Here is a 25811-nt window from a genome sequence, read left to right on the forward strand (position 1 = left end):
AAAGAGGCATTGTTCCGTGACTGAGGAATCAAGTCAAGCAGAGATATTATAAGGAGATTTCTGAACCTTAGGGGCCCAATGAGAATTCTGTGCTACCAGTCTGTCAGGCTTGTTGTTTTCAATCAAAACTCTCAAAACAAATGTTAGCCAAGCTTCAAAAAGAACGACAGGATTTTTTGAGGTTACCACACACATAGATTCATGCAGAGCTTAAAGTGCCCATATTATGAAAAAAAAACACTTTTTCTGGGATTTGGGGTGTTCTTTTGTGTCTCTGGTGCTTCCACACGCATACAAACTTTGAAAAAATCCATCCATGCTGTTTTGAGTGAGATACGGTTTCTGAATGTGTCCTGCCTTCAGTCTCCGGGTGAGCTGTTCGCAACCGTTAGCCCGTAGTGTTAGCATGCTAGCGCTAATGCATGTGCGAGTGCAATCAAAAGATAGTACAGAAGAAGAAGAAGAAAAGAGGTCTCACTCTGTAGCTAAAACAGTGACCAGGTGAAAAGAGGAGCTGCAGCAGTGAGAGACAGCTGTGCAGTACAACAAAGATATGGTGTTTTTTGAAAATTAAACCATGTAAACCTATTCTGGTACAACCTTAAAATACAATTATGAACCTGAAAATGAGCATAATATGGGCGCTTTAAAGTGCATATAGTACACACAGGTTTTACCTGCCCAAACACGCACAAAACCTCTTTTCTTCTCTCCTGCTATTTTGTCCATGTAGAGACCCGTCAAAGCTTATCCCATGAGAAGATAAACTACTTTTTTTTTAACTTCACGCGCATTTGTATCTGAACATGTGCAGTGATTTCCTACTTTCCTGAAACATTTTTTGTGCCGAGCAGAGAGAGGATTTTACTCAGACCAAGCTGTTTTCAGTGGGGTTGTTTAGGTATAGTAGGCACATTCTTATGTGCTGTACACGTGGAAGCATGACAGAGAAATAGGCTGCATTTATGCACAGTACATCTGACAATAAAAAGCCCTACAAGGACAGATGGGGCTAGTTCAATCACCGGGGGGGGGGGGATGTTGTTAAGCATGGCGGTAGCAGGAAACTCAGCCCTGATGCCATTTTTTTATGTCGTCAAACTGTTTGGTCAAAGAAAGTCTGGAACCTAAATGGCATCCAGGGATAGAGAGTTGTGAGAGGCTGTTGGGGGGGGGCTGTATTCACTATCTGGGTAAGTCACCAGTATTACCAAGCATGCACATCGCAGTACCCACTGAGATAGAGTGGTGATAGAAGCATGGAAAAATTAACCACGTCCCTGCACTGTCAAAAGCGATTGCATGTGTTATGACCACCCTGCTTTCTGTGAACCTCTCCTCATTACCGTTTATCTCAACATACTGTCAGCTAAACTCACTTTTCCTCCAAATGCTGTATACAAACTGTCAAGCAGGAACGTGAACTTCTACACATGCATGCCTTATCTGAATACTATAAAATTGAGTGTCCATTTCAGGTTTACATATGTTGTCAGTGTTTATATTGTTTTCTGTGCTTCCTGGATGTTTAGAAGCGGTCTGCTTTTTGTTGTAAACATTGGAGGTAATGTCAGTAATAAGGATTAAAACGAAAAAAGTAGGGGAGGGCAAGAGAAAGAAATTAAAAGAGAAAATGTGAGACAGTGTGGCATATGGGAGTGAGAAACATAGAGAGTGGGAACATTTCAGTATCTTGCCTCAGCATGTTTATCCATTCCTGTCTTAGGCATTTCCCTCTTCCATGCCATTCTGATCGCCTCTGCCTGTATGGCATACTGAGAAAACACATCAAGCACCAGATTGCAGCCCCTTGCTCTCAGATCCCCTGACATTTGTACACTCCCCTCATTTAGGTGATACCTACTAAAAACAACACTAGGTCAAAACCTAGTATATGGCTATATGGTCAATGTGCTTAATTGTGGCCAAATTGTTACAGGGATAGTCAGCGGTGGAGTCTATAATGTGAATATAGATATTAAATGTTCATCTGTAGTGGTCCCAGTAATATTTGTTTGTTGTGTACTGAAGTAGCATCACATTACATGGTAACGATTCGTTTGAGATGAATATTTGAGGACAGCTTTTCAATGTAATCATATTTTCAACAAGTGATTGTTCTGGATTACTCACCTACATTTTATTTTTGTAATCAGTTACTTTGTTAAACAAACCAGACCTAGGTCACCCCATGAAAATTATGAACCACAGCCTCAAATGTTGGTCATGATGAGCTGCAGCATTTATTTATGGATAAAATGAAACCTACACTGTACATTTACTACCACCTCACATTCACTTTACTGTTGAATTCTTCTCTGTTCTGTTTCGGTGTCTCATCTTTTTTTTTCTGTGGGCCATGAGCGAATTTTGCAAGAAAACACACTGATAATCTATAATAATCGATAAAGAAGACACAGTATTATATATGATATAAATCTAGATATAGTCTAAATATAGATCTGATTCTGATAAATGATCAAATATGCCTCACCTGCTTGCCAACCCGTTTCATTTTCCTGCCCCTCTCCCTGCTGTTCTTCTGGAGTTTCAAGTCCCCCGATTTTTATGTCATGATGAAAATATCAAAACATCCACTATATATTTATTTATAAATCGCTGAGTGTCAATGCTGTTTGTGATTTATTTGTCTATGGTGTCACGATTTTGACTTTTAATCACTCAAAATGAGTTTTTGAATTGGCATATTGAAATAAAAAACAGTATTGGTTATTCTCCTAGAATTTATTCCTCTCTCTCCACCCCCGCCTACTTGCGCAGGTCCAGAAAAATGCAGCTAAAGACACAAACCGGTAGCCTGCAGCTGCACTTTTCCAGACACCATGGCCACTGGCAACATTTGCCTTCCCCGTGAGTTATGTAAATGTAAAGAGAAAAAAAACAGTAAATCCCGTGGGCTCCAAGAGGACTTCGTGCATTCAGGTGCCCCTCGTCAGACTCATGGTGCATCCATTTGCACCTTGTTAACTCTGAGGTACTCAAACTCTTGTTGTAAAGAATCCTTCTGGCATCTAGTGTAAAGTGAAAATCGAAAATGTAATCAAATTGTGAAATTGAAAGTTCACACTTCATCACACTTCATCAGTCAGTGACAGAGTTTTGAAGTTATAGGGCTGGTCCTATGGTCCAGCCAAAAAAAAAAAAAAAACTAGCTACAGGCAATATACAGTTAAACAAGGGAGATAAGTCAAAGAGAACAGTTTCTCCATAAACCTCCACAGATTGTAATACAATGCAGCCATAAAGCATGTTTTGTTTTGACAATGAGGATCACAGATGCATCCTTGTGTTCACAGACACTAACGTATAATTAGAATGAAACATATGATACTTTGATTACAAAATTACTACGAAAAAATTAATTAAAAAATACCACTTGTAATTCAACCATTACATAGTTTAATAATTACTTTTTGTTTTTGTTTTGTTTTTGATATGCTTAGAGAAACTACCTCAAAATCATACTTTTTCTCTTCAGTTTTTGTTACCAGATGACCTTGTTTACTGTAAATTATGGTGTCTTCTTGCAGCAGGAAAGACAACTGTTGGATGCTTGGTTCAAATCAATCTGGGGTTTTTTGTTGAGAAAAACAAACAAACAATGAGCCTAACACATATATATATATATATATATATATATATATATATATATATATATATATATATATATATATATATATATATATATGCAGTAGCCAAGAGAAAGCATGTTGCTTGCAAGATGCTTGTTGTGTGTGTGTGTGTGTGTGTGTGTGTGTGTGTGTGTGTGTGTGTGTGTGTGTGTGTAAAATCAGATTGAAAAGGGTCACCAACACTCTTTCTTCTTTGACCCACCATCAGTATCCCCTTTCTTTTTTTCCAGCTCTCCACAACTGAACTCGCCTTTTCTTCAGTTGCACTATTTTCCCCCTCCCCTGCTCCTTGTGTGGGGGTGATTACTCTTACCAGTGAACGAGGGGCTGTGTTTGCCACGACTGTAGTTTTGCGATACCCAGCCCATAACTTTCAGTAGGAAGAAATAGCTTCTCTCCCTCTGCATCCCATTTATACATCATATCTTGTTTCTGTGTAGGGAGTTCCATTACTCTGTAGCTTGGAGGCTGGCAGAGGGGAAGGCAAAAGGGAGGTGCAGGAGATGAAAAGAGGTGATAGAAGGTTGCGGCTGTTGCTGTTGCTAGTGCTGCAGACGCTCTCCCTTTCCGACAGAGAAGCAAACACAACATGTTGATGCGCAGCGAGCAGAGATTTAATCACCTTTATTATGTTTTATCTCATCAAAATATGAAGTGCAGAGCGACTCTGAGAGAGACAAAGGCAGTGACATGTCAAAGAAATAATGTTGTTCCTCACTTGTTTAGCACAAAAGACAGTGAATACATGATTTGCAAAGATATTCTGAAATAGATGCAGCTCCAGTCATGCCTTATGATGCATCCTGTTTGCCTGCTGCAGCTATTTACACACATAATGGGTGATTATGTGAGCCTGACCTTGTTATTGTGGCCTTGATGAATGTGAGTACCATGTTTAGATGTTGGCCCAGGGTCTGATGCTACCCTGACAATGTTTAACTAACATTGCATAATCCCCCCAAAAGTCTTCCTGTTTACATTGGCCACTGGGAGACAATTCTTGTCAAATCATGTCCCATGCTGAAAGCGTTTGATGGATGACTGGCAGCTTTTCCTTCTTTTGCGGATCATAGAGCCTTATCATGATGTAATTCCACGTAATTAGCCAAAGATGACAGTAACACAATAGTCATTATGATATTTAATCTCTTTTGGGGAATCCACTGGGAAAACTGCGGCTCTGTCATAACATGAAATTACATCTCACTGGAGGCCCTCCAAACAGTCAGAAGAAGGTTGGAGTTGACTGCGCCGGCTTAAGGCCTCTGCTTTAGCTGTTTAGTAATCTTGGCATCCTCTCCTCCTCCTGTTACCCTTGTCTTATTCAGAGCCTCTCCCTTGTGGCAGGGATCATCATGATATACATGCAAGTATGTGTGTGTGTGTGTGTGTGTGTGTGTGTGTGTGTGTGTGTGTGTGTGTGTGTGTGTGTGTGTGTGTGTGTGTGTGTGTGTGTGTGTGTGTGTGTGTGTGTGTGTGTGTGTGTGTGTGTGTCTTGTGACTTCCTCAAAGCAATGCATTGAGCCATTTTTCTGTGCACCGCTTGAACACTTAAGCAACAATGTATTTCTTTCTGTATGTGAGACAGAGAAAGAGATAGTGTGTGTGAGTGTGTGTGTGAGTGTGTGTGTGTGTGTGTGTGTGTGTGTGTGTGTGTGTGTGTGTGTGTGTGTGTGTGGGTGTGGCTGTGAGTGTGGGTGTGTGTAACTTCCCCCTCCATCTGCCCACCCACATTGAAATCCTCAGTGCATTTAGTAACATTTTGAGAAACGGTGCCAGCATTTAATTAAGCTCTGGTATGCAAACATCTCCCTGCTGTAACATAGAATACCTGCTCTTCTTTTGTCAATTTCTTCTCCTGTTCTTGTGCTCCTCTGTGTCGTGCCTACTGTAACTCGGAAAGATGTTGCCGCTGGGAGAAGCAGGTAAAGAAGTCATCAAAGCCAATGCAAGTAAAAAGAGTTGCAATCAGTGCTCCAAATAACCGTAGAGTTTGTCTTTTGTGTAGATCTCTCCTCCTATCCCCCAGTCTCTGTGTGTGTGTGTGTGTGTGTGTGTGTGTGTGTGTGTGTGTGTGTGTGTGTGTGTGTGTGTGTGTGTGTGCGCGTGTGTGTGTGTGCGTGCGCGCGCTTTTAAAGCATTCAATTCAGTAGAGGCTAGTAGTAATGTTTCTCTCCCAGTAGAAATCGCTGCTGTTTGTTCAATTGTTGTGGTAGATTGATGTGGGGTTGGAAAAGATGGGCTTGTATGCACCTGAAGATAGAAATAGAAAAGACTTTATGAGAAGCCAATAGATTTCCATTCAAGGATTCTCTGATGGGAGATGCATTTTGTTGGAAGTTTGCAGTGAAGTGACTGACAAAAGCTTTCCCATGTATTTAGGCAGCCCCCGAAAGCACTTTACATTTGTTAGTCCACAAAAAGCAGCCTGCTATACATGTTTATGTGGGGTTTCATCAAGTGGTCACACTGATGGTCTGCATTGTTTTCAGTTTACACAGCACAAAAATGGCTGCCTCTTCAAATAGCAAAGCCAACAACAACAACTGTGTGATGTTGTTAAATGCACAGTATTAGTGCATAGGGCTGATAGCAAGATGTAGGCCGGTTATAGTTTACTGTGATCAAATCACTCGATACAAACCACAGAGTGTTATATTTCAGTAAAAAAGAGAAACTGTTTTAAAAGGTTGATTTAATGGTGGGTATTCTGTATTTAATATGTTTATTTCGTTGTACGTTGTACTGTAAAAATAGTATTAGTGCAGCCTTTATTCAAACCCCCCAGTAGTTGTATTTTTTATAGATCTGTTTGTGGATTGTTCCAGTTCTTCTTTTATTTATCTCCCAATTCATTTATGGTAAGTCTTTTTGCATGGTCTTCTTTTTTATCCTTTCCGCTGTATTTTCTTCCCATCCCGTTTACAGTAATCGATGTAGCCCAAGAAGAGCCAGCATTAGAGACAGAGGGTCTGTATTCTCCCAGCTCTGTTTTTTTATGCTAAGGGTTAAAGGGGACTGCTTGTCCAGAAATGAGGTTACAGCAATTGGGCTTGCAAATGATTGGCAGGGATGAATAGTGTATGATCTACTTTTTTTCTTTTCAATTCTGTCCCTGTTTCTTTTTCTTTTTTTTGTTTTGTTTGTTTTGAAAAGAAAAAGATTGTATAAGTCCTGTTTACAGGATATAAAAATGAGTGCATGGATAAAAAGTGATGATGTTTTTGGATATGCTGGCGGAATATTAGCTTTAACGATTACCTGCTGTATATGAATGTATGTTAACCTGAAGGAAGCAGAACCTTTATTTTATTTTTTTTTACATCTCGATCTGTCTTCCTTTCGCTCTTTCTGTTCCTTCCCTCCCTCTTTACTTCCTTTCTCGCTCTCACCTCCTGTGCACCATCTGCATGATGCTTTGTATCCAATCCGAAGGAGTGCTTTCTGTTCTCTACTGTGATTGTGTGCGTGCGCATGCATGTACATGCTTGTGAATGTGTTCCTAGCCATCACAGTCACTCTCAGCTCATTACCTGACATGATGGATGGAGCAAGTGCCATTAAACAACACCCAGCCCAGGACGCCTGGCACCCTACAGCTGGCACTGAGTAATGGGCATAGTGGTGGCAGCACGCTTGGAAACACCAGGGAGTCCTGTGTGGGTGTGCTTGCAGTCATCTCCATGGCTATGTTTCCTGGTTCTGTCCAGCCCCACCTGCCACCTGGCTGCCCGGCAGTTGCCATGGGCATTTCTGGGCAGACATGGTTGGATAGCATGGGAGGCAGTGTTTGTATGACTCTGTCATAAAACTGGCAACTAAGAAAACCCAAAGTGCTCTTTACTGCTGCTAATCACCAGGTGTATAGCAGCCACTTTAAACTTTTATTGTTTACTTCTGATTCAATTCTGCTTTTTGTTCATATTAGCATTTTCAAATCATAGCTTGGTATCCTAAAGCCTAGTTCCAACTTTTCAGGCTGTTTTGTAGCTGGATATAATTTGTAGCATCTTAAAATATGAATGAGGATAGTGATAGAGAGAAACTTGCTACAGTTGCAATTTCTAGTAGTGATAAAATAGCCAAAACAACTTTTTATTTCTCTGGCTTTGTTTTAATGCTGCTCCCCCTCTTTAGTCACTTTCTAGCTTGCTGGATACTGCGCTTGTGGGCACTTGTTCAGCCTCCGTCTAAAACGCTGCCATTTTGACCAGTTGTAACATGTAATTGTAACATAGAAATAAAATGGATTATGGATCATTTTATTTCTATAGTTTGTAGCTGACTTTGTCATTGGTTGTTGAAACCGGTGGCGTCCCTTATGTTCTAAAGCCAGCCACTGGCGACTTGACGAGCTGACTTAAGTCGGGCTGAGACGGGCAAGTTCAGACCGCTGCAACATTTCCTTGCAACGTTCTAAAACTGTTTTGTCTCATCGCAAATCTTTGATGTGAACTGGGCTTTACATGTTTCAGAATCTGGCCTGATGACTGCATAACACAAACAAGACTTGCAGTCCTTGTTCTTTACCTGTCTGTACTTTACATGTACTGTACCATATATGAAGTCTTATTACTCTTCAGTCCCCACTTGTTTAACTGTGAGTGTGCCTGCATGTGTGCATTTATATTGTCCTTTGTGCATATGCTGCTACTGAGAGGAGTTGAGGGGTTCTTGAGTGGAAGCCTGGATCAGGAGCTGAATGGAGTTACTATGACACCAGACACAAGCACCTTAACTCCAGCAGCTTCTTCTGTTTCTCCGTCCTCCCCTGCTGCTCCACTCTCAATCAGCCTGGATTTGTCTCATGTTGTTTCTTCTCTCCTACTCCATCTTTTTTCTCCGCCTCCCATAGTTTCTCTATAGAGCCTTTCATTTAGTTGAGCTCCTGCATGCCAGTATGGATCAATGTAACAACACTTTCTTGTTCTTTCTCAGTCTTACTCTGTTTCTGATTCTTTGTCGTTTCTTTTTTTCTGAACAGACAACCGCCGCGCAGTCCTGGAAAGGTCTCGTTCACGCCACAACACAAACCACCAAGCTCGATGATCGCCCACGCCTACCACAAGACGCTAGATAAGTGCCAAAGAGGCCTGCGAGGTGGAGACCTGGAAGACATCTGAAGGAGGGACAGACCACCAATCACTGTAGCGCGCGCACACACACACACACACACACACACACAGCAACAAGTATGGAACAAAAACGCATAAAGAATCCACACAGAACTGAAGCATCTACAGTATATCACACAGAGACATTTCATTTTCATGCTGTTCATCTGACGCCTTACATATTTATTCAACACTTTCCCATCACTCTAAATGTCCATGTCCTGTCTAGATGGTTTTGATTTATAAAACGAAAAAAAGGCTGCTGCTGTTTTTAAAGAAAGGTTTTCTTTGCTTGGAAATCACTACAGTTCACATTCAGTTTTGACACAAAGCATGCAGTGTTTTGATAATAGACATTTTGTCACACACAGTAGATTCAGCAAAGGGGCAGCAGGCCAGCTGTCCTTAATATGCAAGACGGGGATTCAACACCCATGTTGGCAAGCCAACAACCTGCTGACGTTTTCTTCAATAAGTCTCTGAACTTTTCACGGAAAAGGAAAGGGTTGCTTAAAATGTTGTTTTTTTTCTGTCAATTCCTCCTTCAACCAACATCAAGCCAATTTTTACTAGTAAATGTACAAAGAGTCCACATGAATCATTTCATTTCATTACATATCCCACAAAGCAACAAGACCCTGGCCCCTATCTGCGCCGATATTTTAGAGCATCTGACTCATGGATCTAGAAATTGTAATCTTCATTTTGACAGGATGCATTTTATTTTTAGTTGTGTAATATCTAACCAATGCCTTCGGGTGCTGATCTCTGTCCCAAGGTCGCTTTTGCTGTTAACGTGAGAGACTGACACATTTCTAAATGCATATAACTGCCGAGAGGCGCTAACACGACCCTCTGACCTTTTCTGCAGACACACAGGTTTTCAGTGGGGAAAGATGGATTGTACAAAGGTATAACAATGTTACATATATTAATCTATTTCAATCTGTGTATTTATTTTTCACAAATCACAGCTGAGATTTTAATGGGCAAAATGTTTTCAGACTTATATGAAACACAGGACATATTTTGTTCATACCGTTCAGCATCGAAACAAACACCTAATGCTTGGAGTTTGTGTACAAAAATAGTTAAAACTTTGCTGTAAGCTTTGTTCCTCTGTAAGGACCCACTGTCACAGTTTCTTCACGTGAACTAGTTATTGATATATTCATGCCTAGGGCAGCCCTGTTCCCTCACTGCCCTAAACCTTAAGCAGATGCTACTAAAAACAACCATTGAATCCACACGGAGTGAGCATGACTATAGTAATAGACTAAGGGGCACAGAAGACAAAAAGGATGCTTGTCTTAGTAAGTGAGTCTCCAAACGCCCTCCAATTAGCCAAAACTTAAAGCATACTGTAAGTGACCCTTTTTACCACACCACAAGTTACTTTAGTAATACCATAGCTCTGCTTTAGGCTTTTTGTGTGTGTGTGTGTGTGTGTGTGTGTGTGTGTGTGTGTGTGTGTGTGTGTGTGTGTGTGTGTGTGTGTGTGTGTGCCATGCCAGCTCAGTAATCGGAACAGGAACCCAGGCGGAATAGGATTCAGTGTGCTTGACTCCTGGGCTGTATAGATGGAGATTTTTCATTTAAACAATCTGCCAGTGCTGCTTGTGATGTGTCTGTTTCATGATGCCTCCTCTCCCTGCCTGCATGCTTCTAAAAATGCAATTTTACACATCATCTCAGCTCAAGGTGCATCCACAATGCACCGAGAAGTCTGCATATTTAAGAAGACCATAATTCTTCTGCGAACATAAGGTTCGAGCAGTCGCACAGAGAGAGCATAGAGATGAGGTTTCCGCATAAGGGATTCTGCGTGGATAGGAGTTTCAAGGGTGCGTCGTATACAGCAGAGATGTGTCATCAAAGGCAGTGATTTCCTTTTTCTAATCGCAACTTGTCCTCTGTCCTCAACACCACCACGCCTGTACAGTTTAGTATTGATTATCAGAATCAAGAATCAATCAAGAATACCAGTGTCTGCTGTGACATTGGTTGTTGTTTTTCTGATTGGATACTGTACATGTCAAAACAACCATTGATTTGTGGTTGACAATTTGACTTAAAACGTTATCTTGATAAAATTCCAATCGGATTTCTTTTTATGTGCCAACTTTTTTTGGTTTTGGGAAAACGCAGTTCTCCACATACAATGACAGAAAATCATGTATTTTTACTTTTTTTTGTATATCAAAGAGTGCAGGTATCTTTTTGTCAATGTATGCGAAAGATTGTACAGCCATAAAAACTAGATTTTTTTTAAAATGTTATTTTAACTATTTTTTAATAGACTGATCCAATTAAGAACTGTCAGTCAAAGTAGATTTTGATGTGATTACAAATTGATAGTCATGTGGTATTTCTTATCAAAAACTCTCAAATCTTGTAATTTATTTGGAGTAAAAAAAACACATTTTGTGATGATGCCTTTGTAGAACGTAATAAGCTAATAGCTAGGGTGTTAGCAATTGTAGAAGTTTCAGATCATGCATCTTTCCTGCAACAGTGATCACTATGAACAACTGATGCAACCCAAAACTGAATAGGAAAAATGCATCATAAAACTTTAGGTTTTGCCATTTCAATTGATAAAATGCCTGGAAAGCAGTGACTGAAAAAACATAAACGGTAAAATGTTTTATCTTAATAAAAGCAGAGCAGACAATTTTCAAATATAAGAGAAACTTCTACAACGACAACATTCTTTATCATCCCTGTAAGTGATTGTTGTACCCCACCACACCCCACCCCCTTACCATATTTTAGGATACTCATAATTATGTATTTATATAGAAAAATAGCAGGAGTGTTTCGGGTCAAAGAACCTGAATTGTTCCATCATTTTAGTGTGGAAAAAAATGTGTTTTGGCCAATAATCCCATTGTCTTTGAGCTTGTGACTAACAAACCTGAACCGGTGATATGACTTTGTAACTTGTAAGAATGAGGAGGCATGGGTATGAAAGATTTATCAAAAAAACTGTAAAAGGTGTCATTTTGGTGGTGATTGGTGGCAAGCGCTTTAATTAAAAGAAACGTTTGCAATCTAACTTACACTTAATGACTGCACTTTACCTCACAAGATATTTCGGCTCACGCAGAGGAAGAGTTGTTTGAGATGTTTGAATATGACATTGCCACTAACAGAGTGAACTATTTGCAAAGTATTTCTTTTGGTAAATAGTTTCAGCTGCCACATATCCAGTTCTTTCCTACTTTGTGAGTGCTTACTATTGATTTGTTGAAGACCCATTGCGGCTGAATCAACAAACAACGCTCATAACTGTTGACAAATCCTGTCCGACCATGATGTGTTAGCTGCCATAACCCTGCCTACCCTCCTTGTTGTCATTGAGTATGTTTTATTGTCTTAAGAAACATTTATATTTGTAACATTTTAAGTTTATTTGTATCCTTAAGAACAAGAGAAAAAAAAAAATGTACACTGTCCTTCCATAGAACATGTATTGGAATATCATACTAAATAATAACCACTTTGTTATATAAACTGATTTCTGAAAGACACTGTGTCTTTTTGTCTTGCATCTATATCTTTATGCAGTAACTTATTCACACATCAGAAGTATTTCTTTATCAACTCTTAAGTCTGCACCTTTTGTTTTTTTCTAAATACTCAAGTCTAAAATCACATCTTCAGTTTACTTTGTGGCAGTGCAGAAGATACCTGCCCCTCGCTGATTTATGGACAGGGATTACAGAGAGCTCTACGTGTAAGCATATGATGAATGGGACAGCTCCTACCTATAAAAGCAACATATTTGGACCTTGGTGCCCCCACTGCTTTATCTTGCACAGTGTCAAAGGCAAAGTGATAATGCTGTCATGTCCAATGGCAGGTTCGGGAAATTACTACAGAGTCTGAAAATACATATCCAGATAAATTGCCCTTTTTAATGATTTTTTAGACCTTAAAATCTCCTGTCACTACAAATGTCCTCTGTCCAAGTTGGAGGACAAGGAAAGAAAGCATAGAAATTCAATAATTTGTTTATTATTTGATACTGAAGGATTTAATACGATAACCAGGGAAACATTTTCTGTGGATTTCATCTCCTGTACACAGTCCAAAAAAGCAAGCATTGTGCCAGATTCTGCTGTAAGCACTCTGAGTTTATAATTAAGATGTGAGACCATTTTTTGTATTTTAGTGTAGCAAACAAAAAAATTGAACTCTGTGTATGTGTGTGCTTCACTATTTGAGATGTATTGACTCTCTTGCTTCCACACGTATGTGTGTCTGGCTGCCTGAGTCCCAGGAGTGAGTGTCAAATGGCAGGGAAGAGCTGTTCCTGTCCTAGCCCTTAGCATTACACTTCCCGTCAAAAAATAAATGGCCTGCATGTGCCATGTCCCACTTCCTTGCTGCATCATGATGTCATAAAATAAAGGCTAACATGAGGAAGTAACCCTGTGGCCACAAGGGCCTGCCTCACTCTCTTCCTGCATGCGCAAACAGAGAAACACACAAAGCTTCATTCTGCGAATCTTGGGACTGATCTTCTCTGACTCTCTCCTCCTCCCAGTGTGCAGCCAGACAGATGGAGATTCATCTCTCAACAAGCTGTGATCTGTGTTTAGAGATGTGTGCTGCAGAACACAACTCTAATTAGGTTTATTGTTGATCTTGGGAGGTTAATTTGTACTTGGCTGCAAGTAAACATGCTGAAAGAAGCCAACCTAGTTCCTTACAAGGAACCAGCACTGCAGCTATAAAGAGGGGCGGCTTTTTTATCTTCTTGACTTTCCAGGTGATTCAGAAAGATTATACCCCCATGCTATATTTGTCTGGTCTGTTGTAATTGCACTTTGTACCGAAGGTGAGAGATCTGTCTTGGTTGGGATGATAGAACTAGGAATAAGATACAGAAAGTGTGTTCGCCTAATGAGCTTCGGGGTGCAGTTGTGTGTATTTTGCAGGTATTAATTCATTATTTATTTTATCCTCTTTATTTTTTACAATCTCCAGGTAAGTAGCCTTGTCAGAGTCTGAGAGATGAGCCAGGCCCACACAAGTTATCTTTCTCTTCCCACCCTCTTTCTTCGCGCTATACACAAACGTGTTTCTAATGCGCCTGGTGACAGATCAGTTGTCAGTAGGAGTACAACATAATTATGTTTCATTTTGCATTTCCACCTACTTGAGAATACACAAAAATTATGGAGATGAGACAAAGCAGAAAGTAACGATTCCCTCCTTACCTGAGCTAATTCTGTCTGAGGAGAAAGTCTTATTCAGGCAGCACTTTGCACTTGAACATGAGTGTTTGATAAATGCACATGTATGTATTCAGAGCAAATGGGTCTCAATATAATTTGTCTGTGAAAAAAATGTATTGTCTAATGTTTTGCAGGTGTGTGTGCTATAAACAGCTAAGTGTTGTCTGTATTAAAGTATGTCAACGAAGCTGATCATCTACTGCAATGCAGCATCAGTTGTCACTGGGTTTGCAAGATGAGATGCCGGTATTTAGTCAAACACAACAAGCAAATACGTACTGTAAAGTAAATAACAGACCTGGATACTGTGTCACAGCATTATCCTTGTGGTACTACAACAAAGAACATGTAAAACATTGCTTTTCAATTCCAGTGCAAATTTTTTTTTTTTAATGTCATAGTATGCCATAATAAGTCATAGTAGAGGATGTCACAAAGAAATGTCATTGTATAGTATGTCATAAAACAATTATAAGAGTATAGAACATCTTAAAAAGTCATAGTATAGTATGTCGGAAAAAGTCATAAGAAAGTCATAGTATAGTATGTCATAAAAACGTCACAGTCTGGTATGTCAGAAAAAGTCATAGTACAGTATGCCATAAAAAAGTCAGAAAAAGTCATAGTATAGTATGTTGAAAAAAGTCATAGTATAGTATGTCGGAAAAAGTCATAAGAAAGTCAGTAGTATGTCATAAAAAAGTAATTAGTATGTCATAAAAAAGTCATAGTATTTTATGTAATAAAAGGTCATAGTATAGTATGTCATAAAAATGTCACAGTATAGTATGTCGAAAAAAGTGATAAAAAAGTCATAGTATAGTATGTCGATAAAAGTCAAAGTATAGTATGTTGAAAAAAGTTATAAAAAGTCATAGTTGTTGAAAAAAAGTCATACAAAAGTCATGGTATAGTATGTCGAAAAAAAGGCATAAAAGGTTGTAGTACAGAATTTTTGAAAAAAGTCATAGTATAGTATGTCAAAAAAATGTCACAGTATAGTATGTCGAAAAAAGTGATAAAAAAGTCATAGTATAGTATGTCGATAAAAGTCAAAGTATAGTATGTCGAAAAAAGTTATAAAAAGTCATAGTTGTTGAAAAAAAGTCATACAAAAGTCATGGTATAGTATGTCGAAAAAAAGGCATAAAAGGTTGTAGTACAGAATTTTTGAAAAAAGTCATAGTATAGTATGTCAAAAAAAGTCTTTTTGAAAAAGACAGAAAAAAACGTCATAGTTAATTATGTTGAAAAAAGTAATAGTATAGTAGGCGGAAAGAACGTCATAGTATATTATGTGGAAAAAAGTCATAGTATATGTTGAAAAAAGTCATAGTATAGTATGTCGAAAAAAGTAACAGTATAGTATGTCGAAAAAAGTTATAGTATAGGATGTCAAAAAAAGTAATAGTATAGTAGGTGGAAAAAAGTCATAGTATATTAACTGGCACCTCTCCAGCTACCAGTCCACCACCATACTTTTGTGCTTACGGGGACTTGAACCGCTGACCCTCCGGTTCCCAACCATACAGATTGAGCTACTGCCACTCCACAAACACATGTGCTGCCCGTGAATCGAACCTGGGGAGCAAGAATGGATGATAACACTACACCAGCGGCGTATGACATAGTATGTCATAAAAATTTCATAATATAGTATGTCATTAAAAAGTCATAGTATAGTATGCCATGAAAAAGTCATAGTATAGTATGTGGAAAAAAATCATAAAAAGTCATAGTATAGTACGTGGAAAAAAGTCATAGTACAGTATATCCAAAAAGTCATAAAAACGTCATAGTATAGTATTTCGAAAAGACAAAAGTCATAGTATACTATGTCAAAAAGTCATGAAAAGTCAAGTATAACATGTTGAAAAAAAACATGGTATAGTATGTCGTAAAAAATCATTAAAAAGTCATAGTACAGTCTATAAAAAAAAGTCAAAAAAGTCATAGTATAGTAAGTCGAAAAAAGTCATAAAAAGTTGTAGGATAGTAAGTCGAAAAACATCATAGAAAGTCAGTATAGTTTTTCAAAAAAAGTCATAAAAAGTCATAGGATAGTATGTCAAAAAAATCATAAAAATTCATAGTATAGTATGTCGAAAAAAAGTCATAGTATAGTATGTCAAAAAAAAAGTCATAGTAATGTATGTTGAAAAAGTCATAAAAAAGTCTGTCAAAAAATATTCATAGTATAGTACGTGGAAAAAAGTCATGGTATATAGTATGTCGAAAAACGTCATAGTATATTATGTAAAAAAAAGTCATAAAAAGTCATATTAAAGTACGTCGGAAAAAGTATATAGTGTGTCGAAAAAGTCCTATGACATAGTATGTGGAAAAAAGTCATACTTTAGTAAGTCGAAAAAAGTGACATGACAGTATGTGGAAATGAAGCCATAATATATAGTATGTCGAAAAAAGTCTTATGACATAGTATGTCGAAAAAAGGATCGAACCTTAACTTCAAACATAACCATTGCCGCGCTGCCTGGGAGGAGACGTTGGGGGCAAAAAACACCAAAGACCGGAAAAAAGTCATATAAAAGTCATTGTATATTATGTTTAAAAAATCATAGTATAGTATGTCATAAAAATGTCAGAAAAAGTCATAGTACAGTATGCCATAAAAAAGTCAGAAAAAGTGATAGTATAGTATGTCGAAAAAAAGTCTGTTGAAAAAACTTCATGGTATAGTATGTCGAAAAAAGTGACATGATAGTATGTTGAAAAAAAGCCATAGCATATAGTATGTCGAAAAAAGTCCTATGACATAGTATGTCGAAAAAAAGTCATAGTATAGTATGTTGAAAAAGTCATAAAAAAGTCAGTTATAGTATGTCGAAAAAAGTCTGTTGAAAAAACTTCATAGTATAGTATGTCGAAAAAAGTGACATGATAGTATGTGGAAAAAAAGCCATAGCATATAGTATGTCGAAAAAAGTCCTATGACATAGTATGTCGAAAAAAAGTCATACTTTAGTATGTTGAAAAAAGTGACATGATAGTATATGGAAAAAAGCCATAGTATATAGTATGTCACATACTTTACTTTAGTATGTGGAAAAAAGTCATAGTATATTATGTCAAAAAAAGTCATAGATATATGTCATAAAAAAAGTATTGTATGTCATAAAAATATCATAAAAATTCATAGTACTGTATGTCAAAAATAATTCATAAAATGTCATAGTATAGTATGTTGAAAAAAGTAAAAAAAAGTCATGAAGTAGTATGTGGGAAAAAAAGTCATAGTACAGTATGTCTAAAAAGTCACGAAAAAGTCATAGTATAGTATGTCGAAAAAAGTCATAGTATAGTATGTGTAAAAAGTCATAGTATAGTATGTCATAAAAAAGTCACAGTATAGAATGTCATAAAAATATGTTATTGTATGTCATAAAAATGTAAAAAAAAAGTTATAGTATCGTATGTCAAAAAAAATGCCATAAAAAAGTCACAGTATAGTACGTCTTACAAAAGTAATTGCAGCCGGTAGCTCAGCTGGTAGAGCATTAACACTATGTATCAAGGGTTATTTTATCAATCTCTTTCACACTTACAGACACTCGGGCATCCTCCCCAGGTATTCAAACCAATGATCTGCCCTTTTTATCTCGTTTTTTATCTCTCAACCCTCGAGTCACTGGAAGTCACTTGCCACCGTGTTTGTCCAGTCTGCCCCACCGGAGTGTTACTGCTTACAAATCAATACACTTTTTTCAGTGTATCTTAGTTCAGTGTTTTTTCAGTACATGGAATGTTAAAATGACCCAGACAGCAGATGTGTCTTCTGTGTCACTATACTTCAAGTGATGTCTTGTAACACTGTGTTCAATAATGCTACTCGAAACTGAGTGATGGTGGTATTAACCTAACTTGGGAAATTTAATACCAACAGATTCCTTCAAGAGTTTGTGCTTTAGAGTTTGTGCTTACACTGATATACTGCATGCTTACTATTGATCACTGCTGGTGCTACTGCATTCAGTATGGCATTTTCATGATCACAGTTCATTGCTCTTTCTTATATCTCCTTTTCTCCCTCCTGCATCACACCGCCCACATCCAAGAGACGTGGCTCCCAGCAGGGAGAGGGTCAGCTCAGAGGAGACTTCAACCTGTCAGAAAAAATTCACATCTAACCCCTCATGCCTCCCTTCACTATCCAACCCCTCCGTCTCCCACATCTCCCATGCTCCTTCCCTGGCACCCATCACTCCTCTTTCCCTCTGCTACCCTCCTCCTCTTGCCATTTGATTCAGATCACTGAGTTAGCCTCCGTCTCTTTTGTTTGAGGCTCCATTTTGCAGATGGACAGGAGGAGAGAAGATGCACTCACATTGAGGAGAATGTGTGTGTGTGTGTGTGTGTGTGTGTGTGTGTGTGTGTGTGTGTGTGTGTGTGTGTGTGTGTGTGTGTGTGTGTGTGTTTGTGAGATGGAAGGAGAGAATAAAAGGGAGGAGGAGAGAGAACTTTTCTGAGAGGCAAAATGTCAAACAGCAATGAAGTGAGGAGACTTTTATCTGTCAAACCTGTGTGAGGTCTTGGCTTTCAGGCTACTGAGTGACAAGGCTGCACTTAAAAGAGAGCTGAGATGCGAAAGTGAGGGCGACAGAATGAGTTTACCTCTCATTCAGTTAGCTTGTCATACAGTATCAGCCTTATCTGTATATGCCCTATTTTACCTTAGTCAATGTGGGATATCAAATGACGTTTTTTCGGTCTTTTTGAACAATTTCAAAAGTCCAACAGAGGCCAATAAACTTTTGCTTCAAAAATAGTCAACATTACCAATATTAGCAATCAAATATGTTGTCTTGTTTCTGGTTGCATGATCTTTTAAAGACTAGAACATGGCCAAAAAGTGGTTACAAATGGCTGACTCACTGTACACTCAGACGTGCCCTACATTGCTCTACTACTAAGCTCATGCTCTTAGCCCATGGCAATGCCTTCACACACAACACAGATGCAGCCCTAATAATAGAGGAGGGATTGATGGATGTAAAATAGGAGGAAGGGAGCTTGGTAATTCATTAAGTGCCCTTCTGGATGCAGAAGCCTGAATAAAAAGTATTTTTTATAAAAAGCATTTCACTCAAAAGTACATAAAAGCTCTTTCAAAGTTTCTCTGTGTTCTTTGCCCTCAACTGAAATAGTCCCTGCGGAGAATGCAGAAACGCACAAACACTCACGCACTCTCTCCTGAAAGACGAGGATAAAAGGGTTGACCCTACAAATGCAAACTTACATGCATGTGCACAAATACATAAAGACACACACACACACACACACACAGCAACACAAATACTCATAAAAAATAGAGGGCATTCCATTCAGGCTTTTTTCGAGAGCATTATTAATAATCTTGGGTCTTAACCCAAGATTATTAATAATGCTCTCGTTGAAACATAACAGTTTTGCACTGAAAGGTTTAAAGTGTACGAGCAAGCAAATAGGAGCTGCTGTAACCTGGAGATGAACCTGCAGCATGATGTAAAACACAAAACTGCAATGTCAGTGTTGAGTTAACTAAACAATCTGACAGATAGAAGTCATTCCTTTAATGCGCCATGTAGGGTCAAGGGTAAAGATCATTTTTAATATAAGTTAATCTATCTATGATTTTCTTTTTATGAATAATTTAAAAGGTGCCCTGTGTAGTTTTTGACCAGTAGTAGCACTATGGAGTACTGATCGACAGGAGTCAGAAACATGCCAAGAAACATACGCTGAGTTCCAAACTTTTTCTTTATGTATTCAGTATGTACTGCAGCTCCCCTTACTAAGTGTGTACTGTGGCATGCTGTTTGCATACAATTGGGACGTTCTACTTCTTCATAACATTGCACCTTGAACTTTGACCCTCTTGCTCATATATATGTATATATATATGTGCTAAGTATTGTGTGTCAGAATAGCCAGAAAAGTATGCTGGCCTGCAAAATCCAACCGGATGCAGTAGGCCATGCTGTTTTTTTAGCATACCGCACTTGACATAATATGTATTATGACATACTAAATCTTTTTCTGGAATACTAACTGGTATGGTAGTATTGATATTGGAACACAGGAATAGTAATTCTCTAGCAAAGGCAGAGGAGAAGGTTAGCAAACATGAATGTAAAACACTGACGATTAAAAAGAAAAAGTTTTTAAATTGGCTTTGCAAATTTTGATTAAGAAAAGAAATGCATCAAACTGTTTGCTAGACCTAAAGATTACACAAAATGTGTTTTGGTACGTCACAATAAATGTAAACACATATGTTTGTTTGTGCAATGTGATTTAAACCAAGGTGACAAAATAAAAAATCCATTCCGAAATTTATACTGTAGGGATCAAAAACTGTCAATGAACATCTGCTAAGATTCATAGTATTCTTTCTTTTATCACAGTTTCTGATTTAAATCATAACCTTGCCACTTTTGTTGAGATATTTAACGGTTGAGATGTTTGGCTTCTTTTATATTTTCTTTATTTTAATCTGGAGTGCGGATCTTTTGTCTCCCCCCCCTCTAGCAGTGTTAGTAATTACACAAACACTGTTGACTCATAGTAACTTGTAATTGTGGAGTAATAAACTACCCATTCTGAGTACAAATAAGCTTTATCGGCACCCAATGTCGCCGCAGACAACACAACTCTGGTATACTGAGAAATACAGAGAGCTTTCCCTGGCTTAATCAGCGTTATGTGAACTTGTTTTGCAAAGACTAGGACATTCTGCACACTAGCTTTAAGTTTTGAAATGGATTTTAGTCAAAAATATGTCTATATTCTCAAAGTAGAGTTTTTAGAACAAGGCATTCCTTTGGTATTCATACCGCACTGCGACAGAGGTCAGCCGGTTGCCATGTCCCTCAAAGTATATCACACCAAGCTAGTATCTCAATGAGCATGTGTGTCTAAGTCGACTCACTCACTCATACACTGAGTGACAATTGTATCTGAGTCATGTACAGTACACACTTCCTCTGACCCCCACTGCGACCAAATATGCACACAGCGTGTCAGCACGCAGGTGACACTGCCAACCCCCCCCGAAACTGAGACAATGTATGACAACACTTCTTCCCCTCTCGCCCTCCTCTGTGCCTGTCCTGCTGCCAGCCCGCTGTGGTGGCATACCGCCTGCACGTGTCCATTCACCTGCCCATGCCCCATCCCAGGATTGTCAGCGTCACTGCATTATGCCATGTGTTCAAACTCTCTCCATGATGTGTCCTTCCGGGGAGTAGATGGAGTAACACAAGGTGATTGTTGATATTAGGATGTAGCATTTGCTACGCTGCGGCGCCTCCCTCATTGGTATTTCATGTAGAGCGCCGTTGCATTCGTCACGTTTCATAAACTTCCTTATTATTCACTGGCGGGAAGTAATTTTGTTCTGCTGCTCGCAGTTGTGAAAGTGAGATAGCAGGGGAGAGGGAGGGATGACACTCTAAAATCCTTCTAATAATCATTTCCTCTCTCTCATACATGAACTTGTTTATCAGAAGAGCAGGTGGTTGAGTGCCACTCACCTCCCACCACAGCCCAAACACAGGCTCACTTCTGTGAATCCTAGGGGTGATCATCTGTGAATCCCCACCCAGTTGCAGTACTGCCACCCAGGGTCTCAGGATAATCAGCGGGCTTTCTAAAGCTTAGGCAAACAGAGTTGTCAGAGGAGTGACACATACAGTCACGCCTAAGGGAAACATGGACTAGCAGAGGAAAGTAATTCATCAGTGGGTTCATGAACCAAGCAGTATCCCTTAGGTCCAATGGTGCTCTGAAAGCCACAAGGAGCCAAGGATTTGCTCCTGCCGATGCTTATGACACCGATGAATTGCTTAAGTGCACACCATATGCAGCAGGCAGCTCTCCATGCACACGTCCTTGTATATCTTTGTTTAGTTGCCGAACGTTCCCATAAAGCCCAGCATAGCAGTGAGGGTTTTACGCCAAGCAGGTGGCCATGTTGTACTCGGCCAGAACGCATAAAAAACAGCCTGCCCACGGCAGCTGCCTGGCCATAAAACACATTTATACCATGATGTCCGTGCCCGTCCCTTAAGTGTGCTTCAGGCTATGGGTCCAGAAAAGTGGAACCTGGTATATGAGATGAACCAGAGTTAACTCCAAAGCAGAAAAACAACAAACTTTGACCTTTATAGCAGAAAGACTTTTTTCCTGTAAGACCTGAAGCTGTGAAAGTTCACTCCATATACAGTTCTATACAGTAAAGTATATAAGTCTACAGTAAGAAAAACTAGTCTTCAAACTTTTCTTTTATCCCTCCTCTATTTCATTGCTTTGTTCTACAGTAAAGTGCCAGTGAAGTTGTCCCTAAGGCGGTGGATGCGCTGAAGCATTAAGTCTGCCACAAGGTGGACTGGCGTATTAATGGAGTCCGGTTAAAGTGGCTGACCTGTGAAGCAGTACGGTCAGCTGCTAGGTGAGTACGCCTCTGCTGTAAATCCCAAACAGGCGTCCCCTGTCTCTCCCTCTTTCTCTTCTCCGTCACGCCTATCAGCCAACACTTCCCCTCTACTCTGCAGCCCCCGCACTGCCGCTAACGGAATGTCAAGTCAAGCTTTGTTACCGAGGACCGATAGAGTGAACAATAGGGTTTGATGGTCGAGGTTAAGGTTGTAATTGCCACTGTTTTCCCCTTCCTTTCAGCCCGTAATAACAAATAAAAGGATAATTTTAGTTTTGAGGATTACATTTGTGTTCCCAGGTGGAGTCAAGATGCCTCTGTGTCAGATTTATGACCAACATGAAGCTGGTGACTAATGTTATAGCCCTCTGGGATGCTGCGAACTCTCTGTACCTTAGATTTGTGGCCCTGTGCGTTTTTAACCTTTAAACAGTCAGTATTTATGGCGAGTTAATTTTAGGCTAAATTAAATATCATGTACTGCACGATTACATTATTATACTTTAGTAATTAATGTATATGTTTTATTTTTTGTAAATTGCTATATAAATAAAGTGTTACTATTAAATTGGTCTGGGCTAATTAAAAAGCTCTTTCTTTAGTTGAACACATGTTAAGCAAAATCCCTCTTTAGTAAAAGTGCTTGTATAGAGGCAAAGTGATCACACAGATATGAGTGTAAATATGTGGTTTGTATTTCCGTCACGATCTTTTCCTGACAGACAGTCTCAGGTCACCTCTATACATGTTATGTATCAGTCCCCGTGCCCATGTCTAAACCCACCTTGCAGAATTTCCTTTCAATAATGTATAAAAGAGGGCACAGACTTTGCATGTATTGTCAGTCCGAGGACATGATCCCTGACATCTGGAGCCCGCACAGAGCTCATACTGAATGATAATGGCCTCTTCCCCCATTTGATGAATTATTAAATTCAAATTGTTTTGCAAACAAAACATATTTGTTAACACAATGAAATCTGGGGTGAAAGCTGGAGCTTTATCAATATTTAATTTTCACTGTAGACAACAATATAGCCTTTGGCCAGTTTCTGGTACATAAGTAATGAAAGGGCACTAGAACTAACAATACATATAAAACAACTGCTGCTGTCATATCAGCACAGGTTTTAACAATAAAAACAACAGTTGCTACTTTGATACCGTGCTCTAGCATGTACGTTTGACACATGCTGATTACTTGAGATTTACAAAAAAAAACATATAGTTTAAAAAAAAAAACTGAATACTGGAAAGGTTTATTAATGCTCCACTGAGGCATTAATATTCATGGCCCCATTGTCATCATTTACTCTAAACCGTCTATTGTTCTATTATTAATCTCATGGTGATCGCTCCATATTTAGGCTTTTTGATTGATTGGATATCAATGTCAGAGTGCAGCTATGAAGATATGCCTGTGATTGGACTGATTAACATTTGATTTCCTGTTGAATCCCCCCCCCTTCTTTTGCTCTCTTTCCTTCTGTCTCTGGCAACAGGCTGAGAGAACGGGAAGTTGGCACAGTGAATATCAAATGGCTGATTGGGGCTGTCACTGAGGACCCTGGTGGACCCTGGTTGCCAGATGTGCTTGTCCATTGGTGTCAGCAGCAGGATTTGTCTCTTGGGTTTGTCTGGGTGGACAGACGGTGCGGAGGAGGTTGCCGAGGACAGTGCTGTCCCTCACTAGGGCCTGCCACTCATACTGTCTTTTTCTCTATTCATCACTGTCAGTAGACTGCTGATGCTGGTGCCTGATGACTATACCAATCCTATGGTGGCATCTCTCATGCCACGTGTTCCACCTTAAGTAAATCTGCCATAGCACATGCCTTTGACTGACATTCTTCAACGAGTTATTTTGTAATGATACCGCAAACATTGGCTCAGTTTGCTGTGGAGAGCATGGTTTGTCCCTTATGTATATATCCCCAAGGAGCACTAAGGTCGATAAATGCATACAGCTCAGGAATTAAAAGGAAGGACGTTTTTTGAGCTATTGATTGTGTTTGTTGTGGATTGCTATTCAAATGTGGCACAGTGTGAGAGACATACATAATAAGATATAGTACTAAGGGGGGTGAAGGTTGGAGCCTTGATGAGTTTTTTCCACTTAATTTTGTCCTATAACTCTGCTTTACCTGTGGGTAATGAATAGAAGCTGCCCTGTTATGAAGTGAAGAGGAGCAGTTTTCCGCTGCATTTGAGGGGCACCTTCCTACCTTCCTACATTTGTGTTGTGTTTCTGACCTTGGAGAGCTCATTTAAAACCCTACTTTATCGTTTCCAGCAGCACCACTCAGGAGCACTGAGGTGGTGCTTGTTGCTATGGAGGAAACAAGAAAGTGACGTGGTTGTGCAGACAGGATATGAAGAGGGAATATGTGTGTGCAGTATGAAGGAGTGTGTGGAGTCAGTGTGTTTATGTTTGGTGAAGGTGTCTGTGGTAAGTGTTTGCTCTATGTGTTAAATCATTTCTGCACCAAGGTTCGTGCATTGTGTGTGTTTTGAGGCAGCCAGCAGAGCGGGGGGGGAACATCTGCACACAGTGGCACAGGCCTTCTGCCTTTACACACGACTCCTGCCGAGCAACGCTTCACGGCCTAGCAGGCTGTGACCTCCCAGAGGCTCCAGGGTAGCTCTTCCTCTTAAAAGCCAGCTGTGCCTCATACTTTCTGCCCGCCAAATATTCCACAGCCCAGCTGTTCACCTGAGAAGCATGGAGCACAGCCCTCTCACTTCCTTCCTTTTATATTTTTGAAGAGCAATTGTGCAGGTTTAAGAGAGCATGGAGCATAGCACCTGTGATGCCCTTGCTGTCATTGCCAAAGGAACAAAGTTGGCCTTACTTTGTGTTCAAAGCTGTACAGTTTGGATTCTTCAGATATACAGTACATGTACTATTAAAATTAATTCATTTTCACATTTCTTTTAATAAGGTACAATATGTAGAATATGTTGGGTTCTTACTATTTTAGCAGTGCATGACCTCAGTTTAATATTCAAATGTTTAATCACTTTGTCTAGACTAGTTGAGTCCACTTTATACAACTCTTTAGCTGTTTTTCTTTTAAATGTTGCTGTCTTTGAGATTTAAATATAAATAGATCATCTTTAAAAAGGCTTTTCATATTCTTAATCAGATGGATGTGTTTGTGCATGTGGAGACGGTAAGTGAATAACGAGTGATGGTCTTAGAGCATGCCAGGTAACACTTTGATGTACTTCAGAGCCACATTAAAAGGATGGAGCAATAACATTTAGATACAGATAACAAAATGAAACAGAGTCTCAGTAATACCAGAAGTATACTTTCCTGAAGGTCCTCTTGTTATTGTAGAAAGTGTCTTGACCGAATCAT

General features: G+C 39.2%; 1 protein-coding gene across 1 annotated transcript in view; it reads left to right on the plus strand.

The window, feature by feature from the left end:
• diaph2 (diaphanous-related formin 2) overlaps positions 1–12211 on the plus strand; it is a 412425-nt gene extending 400214 nt beyond the window's left edge. The window contains exon 31 of the mRNA XM_078261409.1: positions 8638–12211. Coding sequence (XP_078117535.1) covers positions 8638–8702 — 65 coding nt within the window. The 3' untranslated portion in view covers positions 8703–12211. The remainder of the gene's footprint in view (positions 1–8637) is intronic.
• Positions 12212–25811: the final 13600 nt, after the last annotated feature.

The sequence above is a fragment of the Sander vitreus genome, chromosome 10 (assembly GCF_031162955.1).
Source record: "Sander vitreus isolate 19-12246 chromosome 10, sanVit1, whole genome shotgun sequence".
Lineage (NCBI taxonomy): Eukaryota > Metazoa > Chordata > Actinopteri > Perciformes > Percidae > Sander > Sander vitreus.